Source organism: Onychostruthus taczanowskii, unplaced genomic scaffold (genome assembly GCF_017590055.1).
Source record: "Onychostruthus taczanowskii isolate IOZ18803 unplaced genomic scaffold, ASM1759005v1 scaffold97, whole genome shotgun sequence".
Taxonomy (NCBI): domain Eukaryota; kingdom Metazoa; phylum Chordata; class Aves; order Passeriformes; family Passeridae; genus Onychostruthus; species Onychostruthus taczanowskii.
The window spans coordinates 1,026,669-1,047,447 of record NW_024507768.1 but is presented as its reverse complement, the minus strand read 5'-3'; the positions used below and the strand labels follow the sequence as shown (position 1 = coordinate 1,047,447).

Sequence of the window (20,779 nt, the reverse complement as noted above, 5' to 3'; positions counted from 1 at the left end):
GCCGTGACCTAAAGCCATGAGACTCCAATTTTCCTGGTGTTGGAGCCTCTGGCCTGGCCAGCCCAACTCACCAGGTATTTCCCTGTCTCCTCCTGCAGTTTGTGCTGCCAGAGCCTGGCTGGGAGCTGGGTCCTGCTCTGAGCACCTGGAGTGCTGTGGTTTGTGCCTTCACCTGCTTCCCAGGGGCTCTGAGCCTTGAAAATTCACTCTAAAGCAGCTTCAAACCCTCCAGTTTTCATTATTAATACGACTCCTTTCATCAGAGCCCACTCATCCTTTTGCTTTCTCTTTCTGTCTCTTCCCTTTCATTGTTTCCCCGGTGCTTCCATGGGAATGGCACTGAGACCCTGACCCGGCAGCAGGAATTCATTCCATCAAAGCTTCCTCCTGCAATCGAGGGTTTGTTGTGGGGGTTTTCCCCCCCTTGGTTTAATTCCATCTGTATTTAATCCCAGACAAACACAAACAACGATCTCAGCTCCCTAAGGCCATCGCTTTCTAAATCAGTTACAGCCAGCTCCAATTAGCAGGCAGGCAACATGAGCAGCTCCTGGATCTTTGGGAATGAGCCAGCCCAGAAGGTCCTTTTCCCCAGACTGTCCCTTTTTTCCTTCTGAAGGACTTGCACCATCATTAGAGGCACAGGCTCTGCAAGATAAAACCCCCTCCCCTTTGCTTCTGCCGCCGTGGGGACGATGTTCCACGGCCTCATTAATGCTGTTTGTGCTTCTGTGCTCCAGCACCTGAGTCTACCTGCAGGCTTTGATTTATAAGAGCATCCCAAAGGCTCTACAAGTGCTGAAGAGAGACTTTATTGGTCACTTTAGCTTCCCTCTCAGCCTGCACTTGAAACTGCTTCTTAACAGATTCTCTAAGCCGGGCTGAGGAGAGGCAGCAAGGCCAGCTCCTGCCAGGCACAAACCTGACCCTCCTCAGGGTGTGAGAGGATCTCTCAGAGGTGCCCTGGGGAAGCCTCTCCCTTCTCAGGCCACGACAGCATCTCCTGGAATCACCCTGGGGAAGAACCCACCAGCCCTCGGAGGAACCCACCTCATTCAACGTGGAATTATTTGGTTGAACCTGACTGAGAGTTCACCGTCCTCAGATTGTTTGGGTGGGAATTGTCTGACCCTGCAGGCTGGTGGGATTTTCTGGAATTATCCAGACAGGCACTTGTTCTTCAGGGCTCAGAGCTGGTGGTGTGCCCTGCTCTGCCAGGGCCCTGCTGCCTGCTCCCCCTCGCTGGGTGTCTGGAGGGTGCTGGGGGCACTGGAGGAGCTCAGTCCTTGGCTGAAGGGATGTGCCCAGGCAGGACACACTCTCACTGTCCCCCCCAGCCTCCCTCCCTCCATTAGGGAGCTATTTCAGGCAATGATTTCAGATGAAAATCTCTATTTTATTAATTGTGGGTGTGCCTTGCTGCTGGACTCTTTAATGTGTTAGCCAGCTGTGTCAATGTGAGCCATGGAGGGAACAACTAAACGCAACTGCCTGGAGCGTGTCACTTCTGCTGGGACACAGCTGTCACCAGGGCTAGCCTGGGGTGGGGGCCACGGCCAAAACTGCTGTCCCCCCTCTCCCGTGGATCACAGAATCCTTCAGGCTGGAAAAGAACTCCAAGATCATCAAGCCCAACCTTCAACCGGTGCCACCAGTGCCCACCAAACCACGTCCCAGTGCCACCTCCACTCCTTTTGTGGGCACTCCCAGGGATGGTGACTCCACCACTGCCCTGGGGAGCTGCTCCAGTGTCTGACCACTCTTCCAGTGAACTTTTCCCAATATCCAACACATCCAGGGCCAGTGTGGCAGTGGATGGGGCTGTGCCCAGCCCAGCCCAGTGGAGGATGGCCAGGCAGGTCCATCTGGAGACGCCGCCGGGTTTCTCTGTCCTTCCCGCTGGCTGGCAGGGAATGCATGGAGCCAGATCCAGCACTGCTGGGCTCCAGCTCAGCGTGCTGCCAGCAGCTGTCAAAGGGACAGACGAGGCTGGGAGAGAAAACCTCTTGCATTGCTGCAAACCCCTTCCCCAGCCACGTTTCCCCAGCTCAGTCCAGGCTCGCTCTGCGCCGACAATCCCGCGATTTCTGCGCTCGTCTCCCGCTGCGTGCACACACCTCCCCGGCAGCCAGGAGAAGGATTTCCCCCATTCATGCCTTTTCCTACCATGCAGGGCTATCAGAAAGAGCAGCGTGTGCAGGCAGACAGATTTATCCACCTGCCCTACCTGGCAAAACTGATTGGGTTTGACAGACGTGCCGGGATGTGCCGGCGCGTTAACGACCGCTTTAGCATGGAAACGAGCAGAGCAGTGCTCCTCACAGATGTTAGGAGGAGAAGTTTATCTAAAGCATATTTTATGGCTGTGCAGAATGTATTAGATCAGCAGCCTCAAGAAAAATCACTACAGGCTCCTTCCCTAACAAACACACGCAAATTTTAAAAATCAAATAAAACAAAACCTCCCCCGAACAAAGCGTGACACGTTTTACAAACCAAATTCTTTGCTGCTGAGGTGACTTCAGCTCTTGGGTGAGGGGTAAAGAGATCAGCAGGAAGGAGAAAGGGGTGAGAAGCACCCAGTCCAGCCTCACACAACCCATCCCTGCGGATCAATCACTCCCAGGACCTGCCTTCCCCCTCCAAGCGAGTGATTTAAGTCCTGTTATTTTAGAGGCAGAGCAGCATTAATGGGCTCCACTGTCTGCAAAGTGCTCGTGCTTAGACACCCGCAAAGCTGAGCAAGAGAGGCACCAGGCTAAAAAATGTTCCCTCTCAAGCAAAACAGACTCGCACTTGGATGGCACAGAAATTAAAGCAACAAAAGGTCTCTGAAGCCAATTGCCATCTAACTGAGAAACAGGCTCGTCACTTTGTACACCCATCTGGCAAGGACATACTTTCCATTTCAGCAAGTGCGGGGATGGGTGGACAGCGAGGGGAATGTGAGAACAGCAAAGAAAGGAGAAGAATGCAAACCTGCGGGACAACACTGCTGCCCTGTCACGAGTACTGTACTCTATTCATATGAAAATCCATACGGCTGCTACTGTTGCATGCACTCTTCTTACACAGCATGAAATTAAAATTCCTCCTCAGTCTCACATTGCCAGCACCACAGAGCAACTCCAGAGCAGGCGAGCAGACAATTTATCCTTTGGCTTCCTCAGACGGGCTTGTGCTGGGATTGGAAGCAGTGGGGTGAGGGAGATGAGTCCATTGCCCACGGTGACAAATTCTGCTCCCCAAACAAATCCCAGAGAAATATTGCTGGCCTCCAGTCTGACTGCTGGTGCTCCTTTCCCAGTGCAGTTTCACATGTGTAATTCCCCCCAGGCCCCCCTGCCACTTCCCTTCTTATCTTCCCTGAACAAACTCAACGTGCAGGCTAATTTCAAGGAGTGTTTCACCCAGAGTCCAGCCAAATGTCAGTGGATCTGCTGGAAATGCAAATTGAGACAATCATGCAAAAGAGGAGGGCTTATGGATTGTGCGGGAGGGCAACAGAAGGCAAATAAAAGCTGACAGGGAGAGGGAGCGGGGAACAAATCTCCCGTCTCAAGCTGTTGAGCATTTGCACAAATGCCCGTCGAGCAGCAAAGACAGATTCCCCAAAATGTCCAAATCCCATTGATTATCCCTGCTAAATTGCCTGCGTGCCTCCAAACCCCACCTATCGCCGAGCTCCTAAACCAGCATTCAACTCCCACCATTCCCACCCACTCCACGGGGTGTAAATGACAGGGAAGAGATGGAGAAGGGATCTGGAGCAGAACTGAGGAGCCTGGGAGGTTTTTTTTTGTGGTTTCCCAAATTCCAAAGAGCCATTGAGTTGTCAAAAGCAATTGCAGCTCTCACAAAAAGTGTTTTATTTTGTGCTTTTGAGAAAGTCGGGATAACTGCGAGATCATCTGGGGACAAAGTGAGGGGAAGATGCTGGAGACGAGAACTTGATTAGCTCAAAGCCAGCCACAAGAATTTTTTCAGATACAAGCAGATTTGTTCATTATGTGTGCAAAGAAACAGCAAGCAGGAGGACAGGATCCATACTATGTGTTGTAACATGATAGAGAATGAATCCCCTCAGGTTACAAAATTCCTTATAAATTGTAAGGGGGATGGTGTCTGCTGTGTTATATTTTATCACACTTTCCCTCAAAATATCCCTGGCAGGGAGCCTTTTTGGAGATGCAATCAGCACCAAAGCCTTGTTTGGGGAGGAAGATTTGGGACTAAACAGCAGCAAACTCCAAAATGTTCCTTGGGAAAGCTCAGGAGAGAAACCCCTTAGAGCGGGGTTAGTGGGGTCTGGCCTTCTTAAATCTCCTCATTTTATGGCTTTTCCCAGCCCCACATGGAACGGAGATGCTCTCAAGGTCTATTAACAGCAGTGCTAATCCAGCCTGGCTGCTTCCACCGGCCCTGAGCCCCCAGGGAGCACAAAACACTTCCCAAAGCAGCCCAGGGAAGTTTGCCACCTCCCAGGGAATTTGCCACCTCCCAGGTGACGCGGGGCAGCGCTCACTCTTCTCGCCCCGACTCACAAAGCCCAGACCCTCATCTGCTCAGGAGCAGAGCAGAGTGAGCAGGGCTGGGCTGCTGGTGGCCCTGGCGTGGGGACAGTGGGGGACATTGGGGGACAGCGGGCTCCTCCCGTGCTGGCCTCTCTGAGTGCTCACGCTTGGCTGCGCCCCGCGCTTTTGTGAGGCGCTCCCGTGTTTTTGGCAGGCACTGAACTGGAAGGAAAAGGGTCTGATTATCTCCTCCAGCACCTCAGTGGTGACCCAGAGCGCTGACCCCTTTCCTGTCACTCTACATTTGCTCTGGATGTTTTACACAGCGAGGGGGCAAAGCCTTCACAATTGATCCAGCTGCATCCAAAGGCGCCGCGTGGCTCCCGCTCCATCCCTCAGGGCTCCTGGGCTGCCTGTCCTCCTCAGAGGAGAGATCTGGGGGGGCTGTGCTGGGGTCAGGACCTCTGGCACAGGCTGGGCAGTTGCCATTCACACAAAAGCTTCTCCATGTCCAGCGTCTGCTTAAAACCCAGATAAGGCAGTCTGCCTTTACCCCAAAGGCGTCTTTTGTCGCCGTGATATTTTATGAAAAATCCTTTGCCAGGATTTTTCTCCTATTCTAGCTGAGAAGCCTCAGGAAAGAAATTTAAGAAATTAACTGTGTGCTGCTGTGGAATGCAACAGGTACATCTGTGATTGGGGGGCACAGGGGGGCACAGGGCAGGGCTGGTGGAACAGCATCACCTCGAGTGTCCCTGGGTGACAGAGCCCCTGTCCCTGTCCTGTTCCCCTCCCTTCCCGGGAGCAGCTCTGTGCCTCCATGCCATGAGAGGTGCAATTTGGAACAATTTCCCTGCCAGTCTCGCTGCAATCTCGTGTAATCTCCCCCCAGAGGGGATCAGCGATCCCACGATGCTGTGAGGAATGCAAATCACATCCCCCACGGTTCTGAATAATGCAGGGGAGACGGAGCAGCCAGCAGAACCCGGGCAGGTGGGGTGGGGTGGGGTCTGCCTGCTCCTCTTTGGGGATTCTGCACCTTAGCTCAGGCACACAAAGAGCTTCAGCAGCGCCTGGGCAAGGGAAATCATTTGTCTGGACCATCCCAGCTGGCAGCTTGGTGCAGGTGCCCTGGTTAAAGGTGCTGGGACCTGCCCCAGGGTGCCCTGGGGGGTTTTGTATCCAAATGGGAGCTGGGGTGATGGCTCTGTGAGCTCAGAGCCCTCAGCAGAGCGGGTTTGGGCTCAGAGGGAATGCCCAAAGAGAGGAATGCAGAGGGAAGTGTCTGCATCTCACCACCAGCAGGACAGCAGCTCCCTGTCCCTCATCCCACTGCTCTGCTGCAGGTGGAGCAGCCAGCCTGGGGGACACCTGGTGGGGGTGGAGGGACAGGAGGTAAAACTTGCTCTGCTTCTCTCCCAGAGCCACTGAACACGGGCTAACACCCAGCCCATGGATTAAAATCCCTGCTGCTGTCAGCCCAAAGCACAGCTACCCAACAGCCCAGCTGAATGGCAATTCCAGCAGAGCACTGCAGCTCCAAGGCTCCCAGGCCCCTCCTGGAAGGTGGAGCTGGAATTCCTGGCTCTGGCAGACGGCCCTGGATGCTCCAGTTCCCACCCCAAACCCTTGGAGCTCTGGGTGGGATGTGGGGCTGAGCCCAGCCCTGAATTCGATGTCTCAAACCTCGTCCCTGCCCAGCAGCACAAAGTGCCCAGCGCTGAGCAGCACCAGCAGGAGAGGCAAGAAATGGAAAACCCAAATGCAGGGAGGCCCAGAAATAAGGAGGGAGGGACCAAGGAAATATTTTCACTTTGTTCTCCGAACGGGATGGGAGTTGGGAGAAAGTTCCCAGAGGGCACATGAAACTTCTGCCAGCTCCATTTTCCTGTGAGAAACCCCACCAGGCTGACAGAGCCCTCCAGATTAAGCAGGGATTTGCTCATTCTGGGGTTTTGCTGTAATCCAAACCACAATTCCCTGATAAGCTGTTACCACATTTGTGACCCAACGTGTCCCAGCTGCTCGGGCTGCCAGCAGAGCCCACAAACCAATTCCTGCTGGGAGTGGTGGCAGCTCCCAGCGCTGCCAGCCTCCCTGTCATCAGCAAGGCAGCAGGAGCAGCACAGCCAGGTGAGAACACGGCAGCCCTGGGGAGTCTGGCAGGTCCCAGGGCATTTTTGGAACATTTACCTGCCTGGCACGTGGGGCCCCGTGAGCTGCAGTGCCAGGGACACCACACACAGCTGGGGGAAGGCTGATGTGGGAGAGCAATCCTCCAAAAAACACAGGGCTGCAAAGCTAGCAAGCTCTGCTCTTCTAAAAATTACCCCTCATAGCTGGATTAAAACTCCTTTAAAGTTTTGGCATTTGATTCCCTTTAAAAACCCCCTTTGCCATAGCAGCGCTCACATAAAAAAAACACGGGGTTCTTTTTTGGGAAATGCATTCCCAAAAGGCATCTCCAGTGCTCCCAGGGCTCAGGAGAGCAGAGTGGGGCAGCCCCTGAGCCTTGAGCCTGCACAGCCACGGAGCTCACATAAAAAAACACTTTTTTTTTGGGAAATGCATTCCCAAAAGGCATCTCCAGTGCTCCCAGGGCTCAGGAGAGCAGAGTGGGGCAGCCCCTGAGCCTTGAGCCTGCACAGCCACGGAGCAGAGGAAGCAAGAGCACAGATGAGATGAGCCCATGGCACAGGAGGAGCCCCACATCTACCTGCAGGGAGCTGAGGTGGGCTCACACTGAGTCCAGCTGTGTAAAAACCACTGGCAGGGATTATTTTCCAGCACTGGTTGTTGTTTGGACAGGAGCAGGGCAAAGCAGATCCCTCTGCTCTGCTTTGGAGCTGCCCTGATCCTGCCCAGGCTCAGCACCCCTGGTGTCCCAGCTCAGCAGAAAATTGTCCCCAGCCCCTCAGGGCTGCCACATCAGCCTCTCCTTGTCCCCACCAGCTCTCCCTGCAGTCAGGCCTTGCTCAGCACCTCTTTCCTTCCCCTTCCAAGAACACGAGCCTCAGCAAAACACAAACCTCACTTTTAAACAAAGGCTGACATGTCTTGAAACAATTATTGCCCGTCTTGGGGGAGGAGAGGGCTGGCAAAAGATTATTTTGGGAGATTATGTCTGGAGTGACTGACAAACTGATCTGCAACAGCGTTTGTTTTTAATCTGAAACAGGTTTGGGGTGGAATTGAGGGAAAAAAAGCTGCAGCCACCCACTGCCAGGAGTTGCTGGAGGCAGGGGAGCTGCAGGCAGCAATACTAATGTGTTCTGAGTTCCAGCCACCTCCCTGAAGTGGCCACACATCCCTGTCCCCTGTCCCCAGCACCTGGGAATGGCCCTGCCTCCCTCCCTGGGGCAGGGACAGACCCACAGAGGAGCTGTGCCTTTCCTGGGCACCTGGTTTGTTTTTTTTTTTTTTAATTTTTTCCTTGCCCATTTCTTGCTGTTTTTGGGTGAAATTCAGGGGTTTTTCTTTCACTGCCCCTGTGTTACCCACGAAGACCTGGCTGGGAGTCTGTCAGAGCTGTACTCTGTGCTGTGAGGGAGGTAATGCTGGGGTCTGTGGAGAGATTGAAATATTAGAGGGGCTTTGGATAAGCAGAGATGGGAAGGGAAGGGAGGTGGGGATGAGCCCCTGGGGGATTTTTGGGAGGAAAGATCAGCCATGGATGCAGCTCCAGTAGAAAACCCCAAGTGTTACAGACAGCCCCAGAATCACAGGCAGCAGCCAGGGGCAGCTCAGCAAACACCCCCAGGTGTGGCTCCCACAGAGAGGGGAGGCTCCAACCCCCAAGTCCATCAGCCCAGTCCTGCCCAAACCTTTCCCCCCGGAGCTGCCAGGTCCATTCAGACACAGCCCTGCCCTCCCCAGGGGCTGCTCTCAGCTGAAGAACCCACAGCAGCTGCCTTTGTGCATCTTTTAGCAGGTTTTTAATACACATTTTAAGGAGTTTTTAAAAAAAAGCCCAAAATCCACCCCAAAGGCACCCAAGGGCAGTGCCAGGAGCCTCGGTGATCGCCTGCATGGAGCAGCCAGGCCAGCAGGGTCACCTGCAGGGGGGCAGGGGACAGGCACATTCCGGGGCCAGATGCCACATGGCAGAAGGACAGCAGGCTCCCAGTGTGGAGGGATTTCTGCTCCTGCAATCCCACCCCCTCTGCTGAGCTGCTGCCAGGGCCCTCCTGGCCCCGCTGCCACCGAGAGGCTGCTGCCAACAGATCCTGTGCACAAGTGTGGGAGGGGAGGGGAAAGAGTGGAAAATGAGGGGGAAAAAACCCCTCTCCTTCTTGAGATGAATATCTCTAATTGAGTTTATTTGGAAGAATAACAAGCAGGCAGCCAAAGGCAGAGAGCACTGGCCCCCAGCCCGTTCCAGCACGGTCCTGGTGGTCCTGGCTGGGATGGGAGGGGAGCACACCTGGGGAGGGGGATTGGCACAGGGGCTGCTCCTGCTCTTCAGGCAGCTGAAAGCAGATTTATCTGCTGGATAATGAAGGCAAAAGATTCTCCAAAGGGAAGAGTTTCAAGCCAAATCACCAGGCTCTTGCACTTGGTGCTTTAATCCCTCTCAAAAGTGTCAGTGTGGGATGGGATGGGAGGATGGGATGGGATGGGATGGGATGGGATGGGATGGGATGGGATGGGATGGGATGGGATGGGAGGGATGGGATGGGCCTGGCTGGGGACAGGACCAGGTGACTCCTTTGTCACAGGGCCCTGAGCACCATCAGACCTTCAGGACTCCTGGCAGTGGCTGAGCTGGGTCAGACTCAGGGCAGTGACCCAGAAGGGAGAGGTTTAGAGGTTTTACTCCCCCAGGAGCCTCTGCTCTGCCCCTGGAAGGGAAGGGGAGGCTCAGTGACCCAGAAGGGGAGGTTTGGCTCCCCCAGGAGCCTCTGCTCTGCCCCTGGAGGGGAAGGGAAGCCTCGGAGGTGCTGGCTCCCCCATCAGCATTCACTGCAGGCTGCTCCTGCCAGCAATCAAAGCCTCATTGATATGTGAATTATGAATGAAACCTTAAGCTTTTAAACTTTTAACCTGTGCATTTCTAAGAAAGTCTTAATTTAGCCAGAGACACGGCAGGAGAGAACAATGGTTCAGGGGAAGGCGCTGGATTTTCTGGGCTTTTAAAAGACACGCTGCTTTCACATGAATATTTCGTTTGCTGAGCTGTTCCCAGGGGTGAAGGCAGCTCCTGATCCCCAACTGCCCAAAGCTAAGGGCTGAAATCTGAGTTACCCTGAGTCCTGAGGAGACTGATTGGCACTGGCACCATCCCTGCTCCCATCCCTGCTCCCATCCTTTCTCACCAACCCTGCTCCCATTCCTTCTCCTCATCCCTGCTCTCATCCCTGCTCCCAACCCTGCTCCCATCCCCGCTCCCATCCCTGCTCCCACCCCTGCTCCCATCCCTGCTCCCATCCTTTCTCCCCTACCCTGCTCCCATCCCTTCTCCTCATCCCTGCTCTCATCCCTGCTCCCACCCCTGCTCCCATCCCTGCTCCCATCCTTTCTCCCCTACCCTGCTCCCATCCCTTCTCCTCATCCCTGCTCTCATCCCTGCTCCCACCCCTGCTCCCATCCCTGCTCCCATCCCTGCTCCCATCCCTGCTCCCATCCCAGCTCCCATTCCCATTCCCATCCCCGTTCCCATCCCTGCTCCCCACCACTGCTGCCGGTGCTCAGGGTAGGCAGCAGGCAGAACTGGGCACAAGAGGCAGTGCCACCCTTGGGAGTGCAGGGATTGCACATCATGAGCCAGCAAAGCTCCTCGTTTTCAAAGGAGGGGAGGGGGGGAAAAAAAAAGTAAAAATCAATCAGCCACAAATTATAAATAAAAGAGATGAAAGTTGAGAGCGAAACGAAACAAAGCCCCAGGTGGCCTCTGCCTGGGGCACTCCTGCTAATTTTAGTTCCTCAGCTCTTCCCGGAGCTGTCTGGTTCCATGTTCACAGTTTCAGAGCTTTTCCTGCACTCCCAAAAATTTTGCCACCAAAAAAAAAAAAAAACCACCAAAAAAACCCCAGCAGAATGCCAACCCCCAAAGCAGAGCTGCAGCAGAAATGGAGCGAGAGGAAATGAGAGATGTGCTTCACACATCTGGAGCTCCCAGGTTCCATCTGCGGGGCCCAGCCAGGCACACACAGACACGGAAGGTCCTGCAGGTTCCTCTCCAGGTGCCCTCTCAGCAGGAGGGGGGAGTTTGGCTCCTGCTGCCTCTTCCCAAGCTGGAGTGGATAAATCCATCATCCCACAGTGCTGATGTCATCACTATGCCCTGAGCAGCAGCCTTTGGGCTTTTCCCTGTAATTTTCATTATCACTGCACTCTCTATCTGCCAGGCACATCCATTAGCTCTCCTTTCCCAAACTGCTCCACAGCCAGGCTTTGGGAAGCCCTGGGAGGATTCCTGCCTGCTGGAGGGTTCCACACCAGCCTCTCTCTGCTGGGAAGGTACAAATAATTCCTGTGCTCGGGAGGGGAGGGCAGCACCCAGCATCCCCCTGAACCCACAGGGTGGGTCAAGAGAGCAGAGAGCCAGGGATGAGCTGGAACATCCCCTCTGGAGCACAGCAGCTGCTCCACGTGGAGAGGAACCATCCCAATCCCCATCCCCACCCCTGAGCCTGGCAACCATGCAGAGCAGAGAGGGCAGCCCCATCCCCATTCCCATTCCCCATCCCATGCCATCCCATCCCATCCCATCCCATCCCTGCTCCACGTGGAGAGGAACCATCCCAATCCCCATTCCCACCCCTGAGCCTGGCAACCATGCCCAGCAGAGAGGGCAGCCCCATTCCCATTCCCATTCCCCATCCCATCCCATCCCATCCCATCCCCATCCCCATCCCATCCCTATTCCACATCACCATTCCCCATCCATATTCCCCATCCCCATCCCCATTCCCCATCCCCAGGGAAGGTGGAGATCCCTTTCCATGCAGCTGCAATTGGGAAATGTGCTGTGAGAGCAGAAAGAAAAAAAAAAAAAAGCAGCTGTTTTCATGTAAATGTCCCCAATAATAAAAGTGAATGAAGAAAGCAACACATCCAAACAAGAAATAGTACATTTGTGCTGGAGAAGCAAAAATGATTCTAAAAAAGAGAGCTTTATCAACAGTTTCCAGAAGGCATCGGCTGCTCTTTAATGCTCCTCGAGGAATGGCAGAGCTCCTGCTGGACCTGGGCTCTGCTGCCTCTGATCACAGGGCTCTGAACAAGGCAGGCTCGGCACAGCACACTTGAAAACATGAAACTTGTTTGTTTTCTCAAGCAAACCCTGAGCTGCCTTTCTCTCCCCAAACCTGGTGGTAGGTGCTGTTTGCCCCGTTCCTGCTGCATTTCCCTGGCAATCCCCACTCTGGCGTGGCCAAACTCCCCTAAAATCACGGGCAAATAACAAAAAATGTGCCCCGTGCAATGGGATGTGCTGCTGCCATCCCCGGGATGCTCGGGCTGGCGTGCCTAAGGCCTGCAGGCAGGTTTGTGAGATTAAAGCCCGGCACACAATAAATAATTTAGCAGCTAACCACAAGCCAGCCCCTTCCCGTGCTGCAGAGGAGCGGGGCTGTGTGATGTGTACACTCATTTAAATGCCCATCGCTGTCATGTACACGGGTGTGTTTGATTCAGGGCCCTGTGAGGAGCGAGGGGCAGCAGCAGAGGTGCAGGGGCTGGAGGGACAATTGCTGACAAAGCCTCTTGCTAATTACTGCAGCCTTGCCCTGCTGCTGCCCGTGCTCCCCCTCTGCATCCCTGGCCAAGGAATGACAGTCCTGAGCCCTCCCAGCTCCTGGCAGGCTCCCCAGTATGAACTGGGAGGGACTGGGGGTCTCTCCCTCACCCCGTGGGGATGGCAGCTCGGGTTCAGGGTTTTGCTGGGTTTTTTTTGCCCTGGTCACAGCCAGGAAAGCCCGTGGCCTTTGCACATCTCCAGAGGATTCTGGTGCAAATCCCCGGGGCTGCTGCACCCTGCAGCAGGGCTGGCTCTCCCTCCCCTATTCCCAGGCTGGGCTGACTGCAGAGAGCTCCCCGAAGGAAAAGACAGGCTTCTTCCCACCCCAGCAGCTCGGCAGGAATGGGAAGAGGCTCGTAAAAGGCACAGGGAGGTGTGGAGCCCGTGGTCACAGCGGGGTAAGGCTGCTCGCTGCTGCGTAAACAGCGGGGATGCTCCGTGATGGATCCGCCCCAAACCCGGCGGGTTTCACTGCCCCGCTCACTGCGAGAGGCACCCGTGGCCACGGCGAGCTGTCAGCTCCATCGGGGGATGGAGGGAATGGTCAAGGCAGCATCACCAGACACCCAGGGCAAAGCCTGCAGCCGTCCCCACCTCAAACCGCGGCCGTGCTGCTCCTCCAGGGCGCCGCAGCCCCCGGTTGTCCCTAAATCCCAACCTTTTCACAGCAGCAGCAGCAGCCCAGGGGCTGTGGCAGCGCCCAGGACTCTCCCTGCACATTCCCCCGTCTCTCCCGGCACATTTGTGGTTTCCACATTTGTTTTTACTGCCTCGAGGAGGCATTTAGAGAAGCAACGTAGCCCCGGCTTCTCACAGTGTTTCTTGCCACCCAGGGATTTAAGATCTTACAAATGGACCAAAACCTGTGTTGTTTTGACCTCTGAGGATTTTAAAAGCCTGCAGAAAAAATATGTTTATAGTAAAGAAAGCATGAACTTCTTGACTCGTGAGTGGAAAGACAGGAGTCTGACAGTGCCCTCCCCCCAAACCCAACAACATCCAGAACAGCAACTCCTCCAGCTCCACACTGCAGGGAGAGCAGGGACAGGCAGGAAAACCACCGGGAGTTCACCAAAGGGTTTGGAACTTCGTGATATTTTTCACCAAGATCATTTCAAGTAGAAACTCATTATTGAACTTGAGGAAGAACATCGTGAAACGGAGGAGGAATAACTTCTGCCTCACTTGATGCTCATAAGGGAGATAATGGCTGTGAGAGAAGGTGTGGGGATGAATTATCTGTGAAATTCAAGATGAAAACCTTGTTGGGATGGGGTGCTGAGCAGCCTGCTCTGGCTCAAGGTGTCCCTGCTCATTGCAGAGCCTTTGAAGGTCCCTTCCAGGCCAAGCCATGCTGTGATTCCAGAGGCAGGATGGATTCCAGGCAGGATGGATTCCGTGGATAAGGCTGCTCAGCACCCGCAGCCTCACTGACCACACTTGATTTAGAGCTGAACCAAAAGCAATCGCTGCCCCCCAAAATTTCCAGCTGATTTTTCAAGGTGCCTGAACCTGCATAAAAACCCAGAGTCATCCCCATGTCCTGAGCCAAGAAGTGAGATTAAAGCAGCCTCCGAGCTCACCTGGCTCCATTTCATATCCCCAGCATTTCCTGAACACCTGTCCCTTCCCTCTCCAGCAGCTATAAAAATATCTGCCAACTCCTGGCTTTCTTCTGATGTGACTTGCTCTGGCAGGCGCCAGATCCCAGACCCAGGGAAGGGATGCTGGGAGAAGAGAGGCCAATTTCATGCCATTAAGAGGTGGCAGGGACATTCCTGAGAGCTCAGAGCCACAGTCTGGAGGGACTTGGCAGCTCTGCCCCATCTCCAGCCCCAAACACCCCCAGTGCTCTGCTCTGGCTCCCAACACTTTTCCTATTCCTTTGCACAAATCCCAATTAATATGATTCCAACTTCTGGCTATGAAAAGTAATAAATGTGAGGGACCATGGGGCATTCTGGGGACCCTTTTCAGCACAGATGAAGCAAAGGGGAATTACTTTCTGAGGATGGAAAATCTTGTTTAGGGAGAAAATAAATCCCAGCTCCTCCAAACACAGCAGCAAGTACAGTACTGAACAAACACCCCCTTATTTCACATCACTGGGTAAAAATCAGACTTTTTTTTTTCTCAGACCTTTCAATTAAACAACTTCTTCAGCCAAACAAGAACCATCTGCCCTCTCCCACCTCTGCTGGGACGTGGGGATCTGCGCTCCGAGGGTGATGGATTGAGCACGGAGCCAGCAGAGCCCCTGACCTCCCAACCTGCAGCTAAAACCAGACAAATCCTTGGGAAGGCGCCTGCAAATGGATGATTTTCATCTGCTCAATAACAGCCTGCTGTCCTCTTGGCTTCTCCACAGGCTGATGCAACCGAGTTTTTCCTGAAGTGTCGGGGGTGATAAGGAAGGATAAATCACCCGGATGAGATAAGCACCCATAAAATGAAGTCATCTCAGGACAGGTCCGGACATATATATTTCATTGTGAAAGAGCTCCTTTATTCCCACTAATGGAACAAATGAAATCAGCCAAGCTGAATAAAACTCTCACGTCCCAAGACGTAACAAGGCACTTAAAAGTTCTGCGTTCCTCCGGCGGCGCAAGCCGATCACTCGCGGCCGTCCCTCGGAGAAGTGGAGGAGCAGGGACAGAGTGCAGGAATTCTGCAGGTGACAGGAGCGTGTTCCCAGCACGAAGAGAGTCCCAGCAGTGTGCATTTCTCCGTGGCACTCCTGCAGGCAGACTGAGCAGCTCTCTGGAGTGACCTCACACCCTGGGATGGATTCCAGCCACGTCCAGTGCAGCTGCCCCTGGGACAGTGCCACGGGTGGCCAGGACAGCAGTGGCACCCCTTTTCCAGGAGAACTGGGGGTGATGTCATTCACACACTTTATCCTTCACCTCAGGGCACCTGAAATAACCACACCTGGGCCCTTGCCTGCAGCACTGCAACACCTCCACGTCTCCAAGCACACAAATTAAAACCTTATCACCACTGAGCAACTCAGCGCTGGGTGAAGCCCAGGTACAACATCACAGTTCCAGCTTTTCCCTCGCCTCTACCACCCAGGAGCATTCCCAGCCCGTGGGAAGGCAGGCAAGGCTGCAGGAACTGCATTTTTCCTACAGCCAGCATAAACAGCGTGATGGAAAAATAATACCTAGATGGCGACTGGCAGACAGAGCAGAGACATTTATTTATTCTTGATCACAAACAATGTCCTGCATTGACAAGCTGAATGAAGGGCACTTCACTGATTTATTAGACCTAATAAGAAGCAGACCTCTCGGGATGAAATACAAGATTGATTTTTAGTGGTGAGCCTTGCTGCCATCCCAGGCACTGAGCTCAGACTGATGAGATGGAACCAGGCGTGCACAGGGAGGGACACGGAGCTGACACAGCTCTGCTGGGGCAGGGCAACACACGGGAGGATTGCCACGGGGAAGGGGAGGTGGGATGGAAACACAGCAGTAACAGCCCTGCACGCTGCTCTTTTCTCCCTGCAATCCTCCTCTCTCCCACTGAGGCTGCGGATCCCAAGAGCAGCAAACCACTGGGAAGTTTAAGGGAAGGTCTGGTAGAATTCCTGGGAAACCTCTGAGCCAGACCCTCCCCATGAAGCTGCCTTCCAGAGGAGCCCCTCTAAGCACAGCCAGTGCCATTTCCACATCAGGCTCACCACATGAGCTGAGTTCCGTGGATGCCGTTTTCCATCAGGAAAAAGCCAACTAGCGCAGCAGTGCTTAGCTTGAGGCCCTATTAATAGCAGTTCTAATTATATGGCTGCAAATTTAATTCATGGCAATGATTAGTGTCAAAATCAAAGGCATCACACATCAATATTGATAGAATTGTATGAAGCCCATAAACAGAACAAGCAAGCTGACACATCTCCCCCCAGCACTTAGTTGCTGTTAACCGTTGCATTAATGTCCCTTCTCATTTTGCTTGATGGAAATGGGTTTGTTGGAGGAATCCCCGATTCTGAATGGTTGTGTCTCCAGCATGGGGCCCTTTCCCCTCCTTCCCACAGCCAGGAGGCTGAGGTGCTTTGGAAGGAGAGCAGGAGGGAGAATTTCACCCCACTACCTGTGCTCGGGCCAAAGGGCCACAGCATCAGCAGCATTTGCTTTTCACCCTCTCTGAGACAATTCCTGGGCAGCAGAACCAGCAGGAGCTGGGAATGTGGCAGGAGCAGTGAGGTGAAGAGCTAAAGGCAGGAGGACACCAGAGGGATATCCCAGTGTTTCCAGTAAGGAATCCTCACTGGGAGAGCACAGTCAAATTTGGAAGATTTCAGAGCCATCTCTCTGACTTTCCTCCAGCTACACAAAAATGCCTTCTCTGAAAGCCCAGACGGAGCCAGAAGCTCGTTTCCAAAGGAAATCAACAGCTGTGGGCGAGGGAATAGGTGTGACAAAGCTTTCAGACATTAATTGTGTGGGTAGACCTGAGACGGAGGAGGACACGGAGGAGATCAGGTGGAAAAGGCGTCTGCACAAAGCCCTGGCACTCACAGAGGTGCTGAACGTTTCCACCATCATGTCACAGATGGGCAAGGAGAGATAAGGAGAGTCCTGAGCATCCTGAGCGCTCGCTGACTTGGAGACACGTCTGGTTATCTTGGAACAGGCACAAAATCCAGAGACAACCGGTTACCTTCCCTCCTCTGCAGCCAGAGCCCCTCAGCTCGGTGCAGAGCTGCTTCCTACGCCTCACCTGGGCTCCCTCGGGCCATGGAAAAGACAATCCCACGTGTCAAAGGAGGGAAAATCTGCTAAAGGTGTAGACAGAGCTGGGAGAGAGAGAACAGCATCCTCAGCCCCACACAGGGGAGGACGGGACCAGGATTGTTCAGGGGGCATGGATCCCACCAGCTGCAGGCAGCTCTGCTGTTAAATAAGGGCAGATGCCACGAAAATCTGACTGTAGTGAACGTCTGGGATGAATTTACTTCAGAGATGGGCCAATTTTCATCCAACAGATGAAGGATTGCAGGTGAAGGATTGCACAGCCCTCCCTCTGGACAGCGGAGCACGAATAGATTAACTTTGCATCAGAAAGCGTTCAGTGTAGACTAGCACCAGGAATTAAACCCTGCTGGAGAGACTGCTGCTTCTGTAATCCTCCATAATTCATGGAACAAGCCCGTAAATACCTCGTGTGCAGGCACAGGCTCTTGGCTGTTGCTGCATCTGAAAGAGGAGCCTCCCCTGTCCCCAAACCCTTCCCACAGCGAGCACCGGGCTTGGCACAAACCTTTGGGATGTGCTGGGGGTTTCTCTTCTTCCATTTAGCTAAAAAAAAAACAAACTCAGCTCTCCCCTGTGCCACGGCACAGGAAGCAGGGAAGAGGAGGGCTCTGCTTTACAAGCTCCCTCTCCCCCACGTTCAAAATTGCCCCACTGACACTCGAGAGGCACCGGGGAGGCACCTAATTTACTACTACTCAGCACTTGTAAAGTGCTGGATGAATATTAATGAACTGATGTAATTAAAATGATGCAGACATTCAAGTGTAGTATCTGCCCGTCCTTGTATCTTCCTGGATAGATGAGGAAGAAATTCCCTGCTGCTTAAGGACTCAAAAAATTAACAGCCTGCTGTTGATTACATTTGTTAACTCTTTCCCTGGCATGAAGGAGCAGGGGCTGCATTTAGCAGGTTCACCTAATGCTGTCATTTAGAGCTGAGGTTAATTGGAAGGGTCTCAGCTTGCCAGAGCAGCAGCTCCAAGGCTGTTTTTGCTGGAGCTGGATCAGACCCTCTGCTGAGCTGGCTTCCAGCTGCAGCTGCAGCTCCAAAGGCCAGCAAGCGCTCTCACACACCTCTGTTTACACCCCAAGGCCACTTCCAAACTTGTTTTAAATGCAGAAGTCCTCAGAGTTCCCTTCCAACTCAGAATATTCTGTGGTTTTGTGACTCAGAAGTGGCAAAATCCCAGCTGGACTTCAAAGGCCTATAAGTCATTCAAGGTCAGGTTGGACAGGGCTTGAAGCAACCCGGGCTAATGGAAGGTGTCCTTGTCCACTCCCTTCCAGCCCAGAAACATTCGGTGACTCTCACCTGAGCCCCACCAACCCCCCCTCGGTGTTTGTGATGCGGAGGACAAGGAATGTTCCAGGGCTGATCAATCATCCAGCAGGAGGGAAGAGGCACAGGGAGGCAGCAGGACTCTGCCCTGAGGCTTGCTTCCAAAAGCAGCCACATTAACCCATTCCTGTCTCTCCATGACCAAAATCCTGCCGGCACCAGCAGCTCCAAAGGTTTTGTAACTCACACTCTTCTACACCAGTTGCAGAAGGATTGCTGGGAAACAAAACTATTGCACGATTTCCATCTGACCTCCTTTGGTTCCTTTCCCAGGATCGTCCTGCAACAGCTTCAACTTCACCTTCCCCAAAACTCCAACAACAAACCCCACCAACAACACCGAGAGTGGAGCTCTGCCTCTCCAACACCAGGCTCTGACCAAACCCCGCCATTTCCACCCCTGCTTCACTCCCAGTTTCCCGCTGGGGAACACCCGTGAGACGCAGCAGCAGTGGGGCGCATCAGAGCGTCCCGAGAGAGACAAACGCAGCTCCCAGCCCTCCACAGCCACGTGCAGGCCTTACCTTCTTCAGCCTGCCCGTCTTGGTGCCCACGAAGACCACGCTGTAGCCGTTGTAGACGTAGGAAGCCACGGAGGTCATGCGGTCGCGGCTGGAGGTGAAGAGCGTCACCCCCTCCACGGGCACCGAGCCCCCCAGGGGCTGGTTGATGTCCAGCCCACAGAAGTTGTCATCGATGGGGACTGGCTGGAAAGACAAGGTTTGGGGCAGCTGTGAGTGACGCAGAGCTCAGGGCGGCCCCGCACACTTGGGGTGGTGTGGAGGGAGCTGGCGGTGCTGGCAGCAGGGTGGGGGTCACCAATGTGCCACCCCCTGCCAGCTCCAGCCACCTTCCCCAGGGCTCCTGCAGCTTCCAGAGCCCAGGCTGGGAGTGACAAAGACTCCCAGGAAGCTGCACACCTTTATTGTGCCTTAACACCATCCCTTCCCTCATTGTCATCTCACTGTAAGGTGACAGCATGGATTAAAGGGGAAGAGTGCTCTGAATTTAGGGAAACTGAGGCACAGACTGATCCTACTCTGCAAACTTATGTTCCATGGGGGCAGGGATTGAACCCGGCTCTCAAGGGCTCCCACAGCCACCACCCAGCTCACCCTTACCGCTTTGGTGCACTGGACATCCTTGCCCAGCAGCCAGTTGAGCTCCAGGTTGCCCTCGCCCTGGTAGCAGGACTGCAGGCGCTCCTTGATGTGGGCGTTGACGGTGCGGATGGGGAAGGCGCAGAGCGCGGAGTCGTCGGGCGGGTGGTGGTACTGCTTCTGCCCCTTGGAGAAGATGGCAAAGAGCACGTCCTCCTGCGCCGTGATGTTGAGGGCCCTGGCCAGCACCTGGCCCGGCTTGGACAGGTAGGCAGCCTGCAGCAGCCGGTACTCCGTGTCGCCCTTGACGCAGCCGAAGGGCAGGGACACGTACGAGTGGAACTTGGGGTCGTCCTTGCACAGGCGGACGATGCGCGAGGTGTAGAAGAGGTCGCTGGCGGAGTTGATGGAGACGCCCTCGGGGGTCTCGGGCTGCACCGTCAGAAAATAGACGAAGTTCCCGCTGGCGAAGCCGTAGATGTAAAAAATGTCAAAGTGCGAAACCAGGGCCAGCGTGTCCGAGGGGATTTTGATGAGGGACGAGACAAAGTCACTGTGGAGCTCGTAATCCAACATCGCCGACGACTCCGGGTCCCGGGGCAGCTTGCGGCTGGACAGGGTGGGGAAGTAATCCTGCTTGCCATCCACCGCCGTGCCGATGAAGAGCTTCCCGTCCTCGCCCTCGGAGCGCACGATCACCCCGTACATGGTGCCCGTTTTGTTGACGCTGGAGAGGTAATGCTCCTTCTTGTGCGAGGGCTCCACCAGGATGAAGAGGTCGTCGAGGCGCAGCAGCTTGCAGACGCCCTGGTAGAGGCTGCCGCAGGCCAGCAGCCGGTTCTCGGAGTAGTCGATGATGAGCAGCTTGTTGACGTTGTTGGTGAGCGTGAGGACCTCGCTGCAGGGCTGCACGATGAGGGGAGGGTAGCAGGATTTGTTGTCCTCCTCGGGGCCGGTTTTGTGAGCCACCAGAATGGTCAGGTTGCCCGAAAGCTTGTACACCCTGTTGATGGCCCCCACGTAGACGGCGCCGGTGCCCCGGTGCACCGTCAGGTGGTTGAACGTCCAGTCCCGGTTCTCCGAGTGGAAAGTGTTGAACAAGGCATTGCTGGACACGTTCCGGGAGAGCGATGCCAGGAAGAGGCAGAGCAGAGCCACTGAGCAGCCGTCAGAGTCCAGTACCCGAGGCCAGCTCCTCCTCTGATCCATCCTGGGAAAGGCAAGCTCCGTGTCCCCCGCGCGTGTCCTGAGCCCCGGCAATGTCCCTCACATGGTTCTGTGGAGAGAAGAACCACCCAGAGAGAAGGATTAGATCCCGT

General features: G+C 54.4%; 1 protein-coding gene across 3 annotated transcripts in view; it reads right to left on the bottom strand.

Moving 5' to 3' along the window:
* The window catches only part of PLXNA2 (plexin A2), a 132,754-nt gene that overhangs the window by 93,284 nt on the left and 18,691 nt on the right, over window positions 1-20,779 (bottom strand). For all 3 annotated transcript variants that reach the window (XR_005954309.1, XM_041427135.1, XM_041427137.1), the window contains exons 2-3: window positions 19,482-20,736; window positions 18,885-19,067 (exon numbers count right to left, since the gene is read on the bottom strand). Coding sequence is in view for 2 of the 3 variants with exons in the window: in XM_041427135.1 (XP_041283069.1) it covers window positions 18,885-19,067; window positions 19,482-20,669 (1,371 nt within the window). In the remaining variant the exon portion in view is untranslated. The remainder of the gene's footprint in view (window positions 1-18,884; window positions 19,068-19,481; window positions 20,737-20,779) is intronic.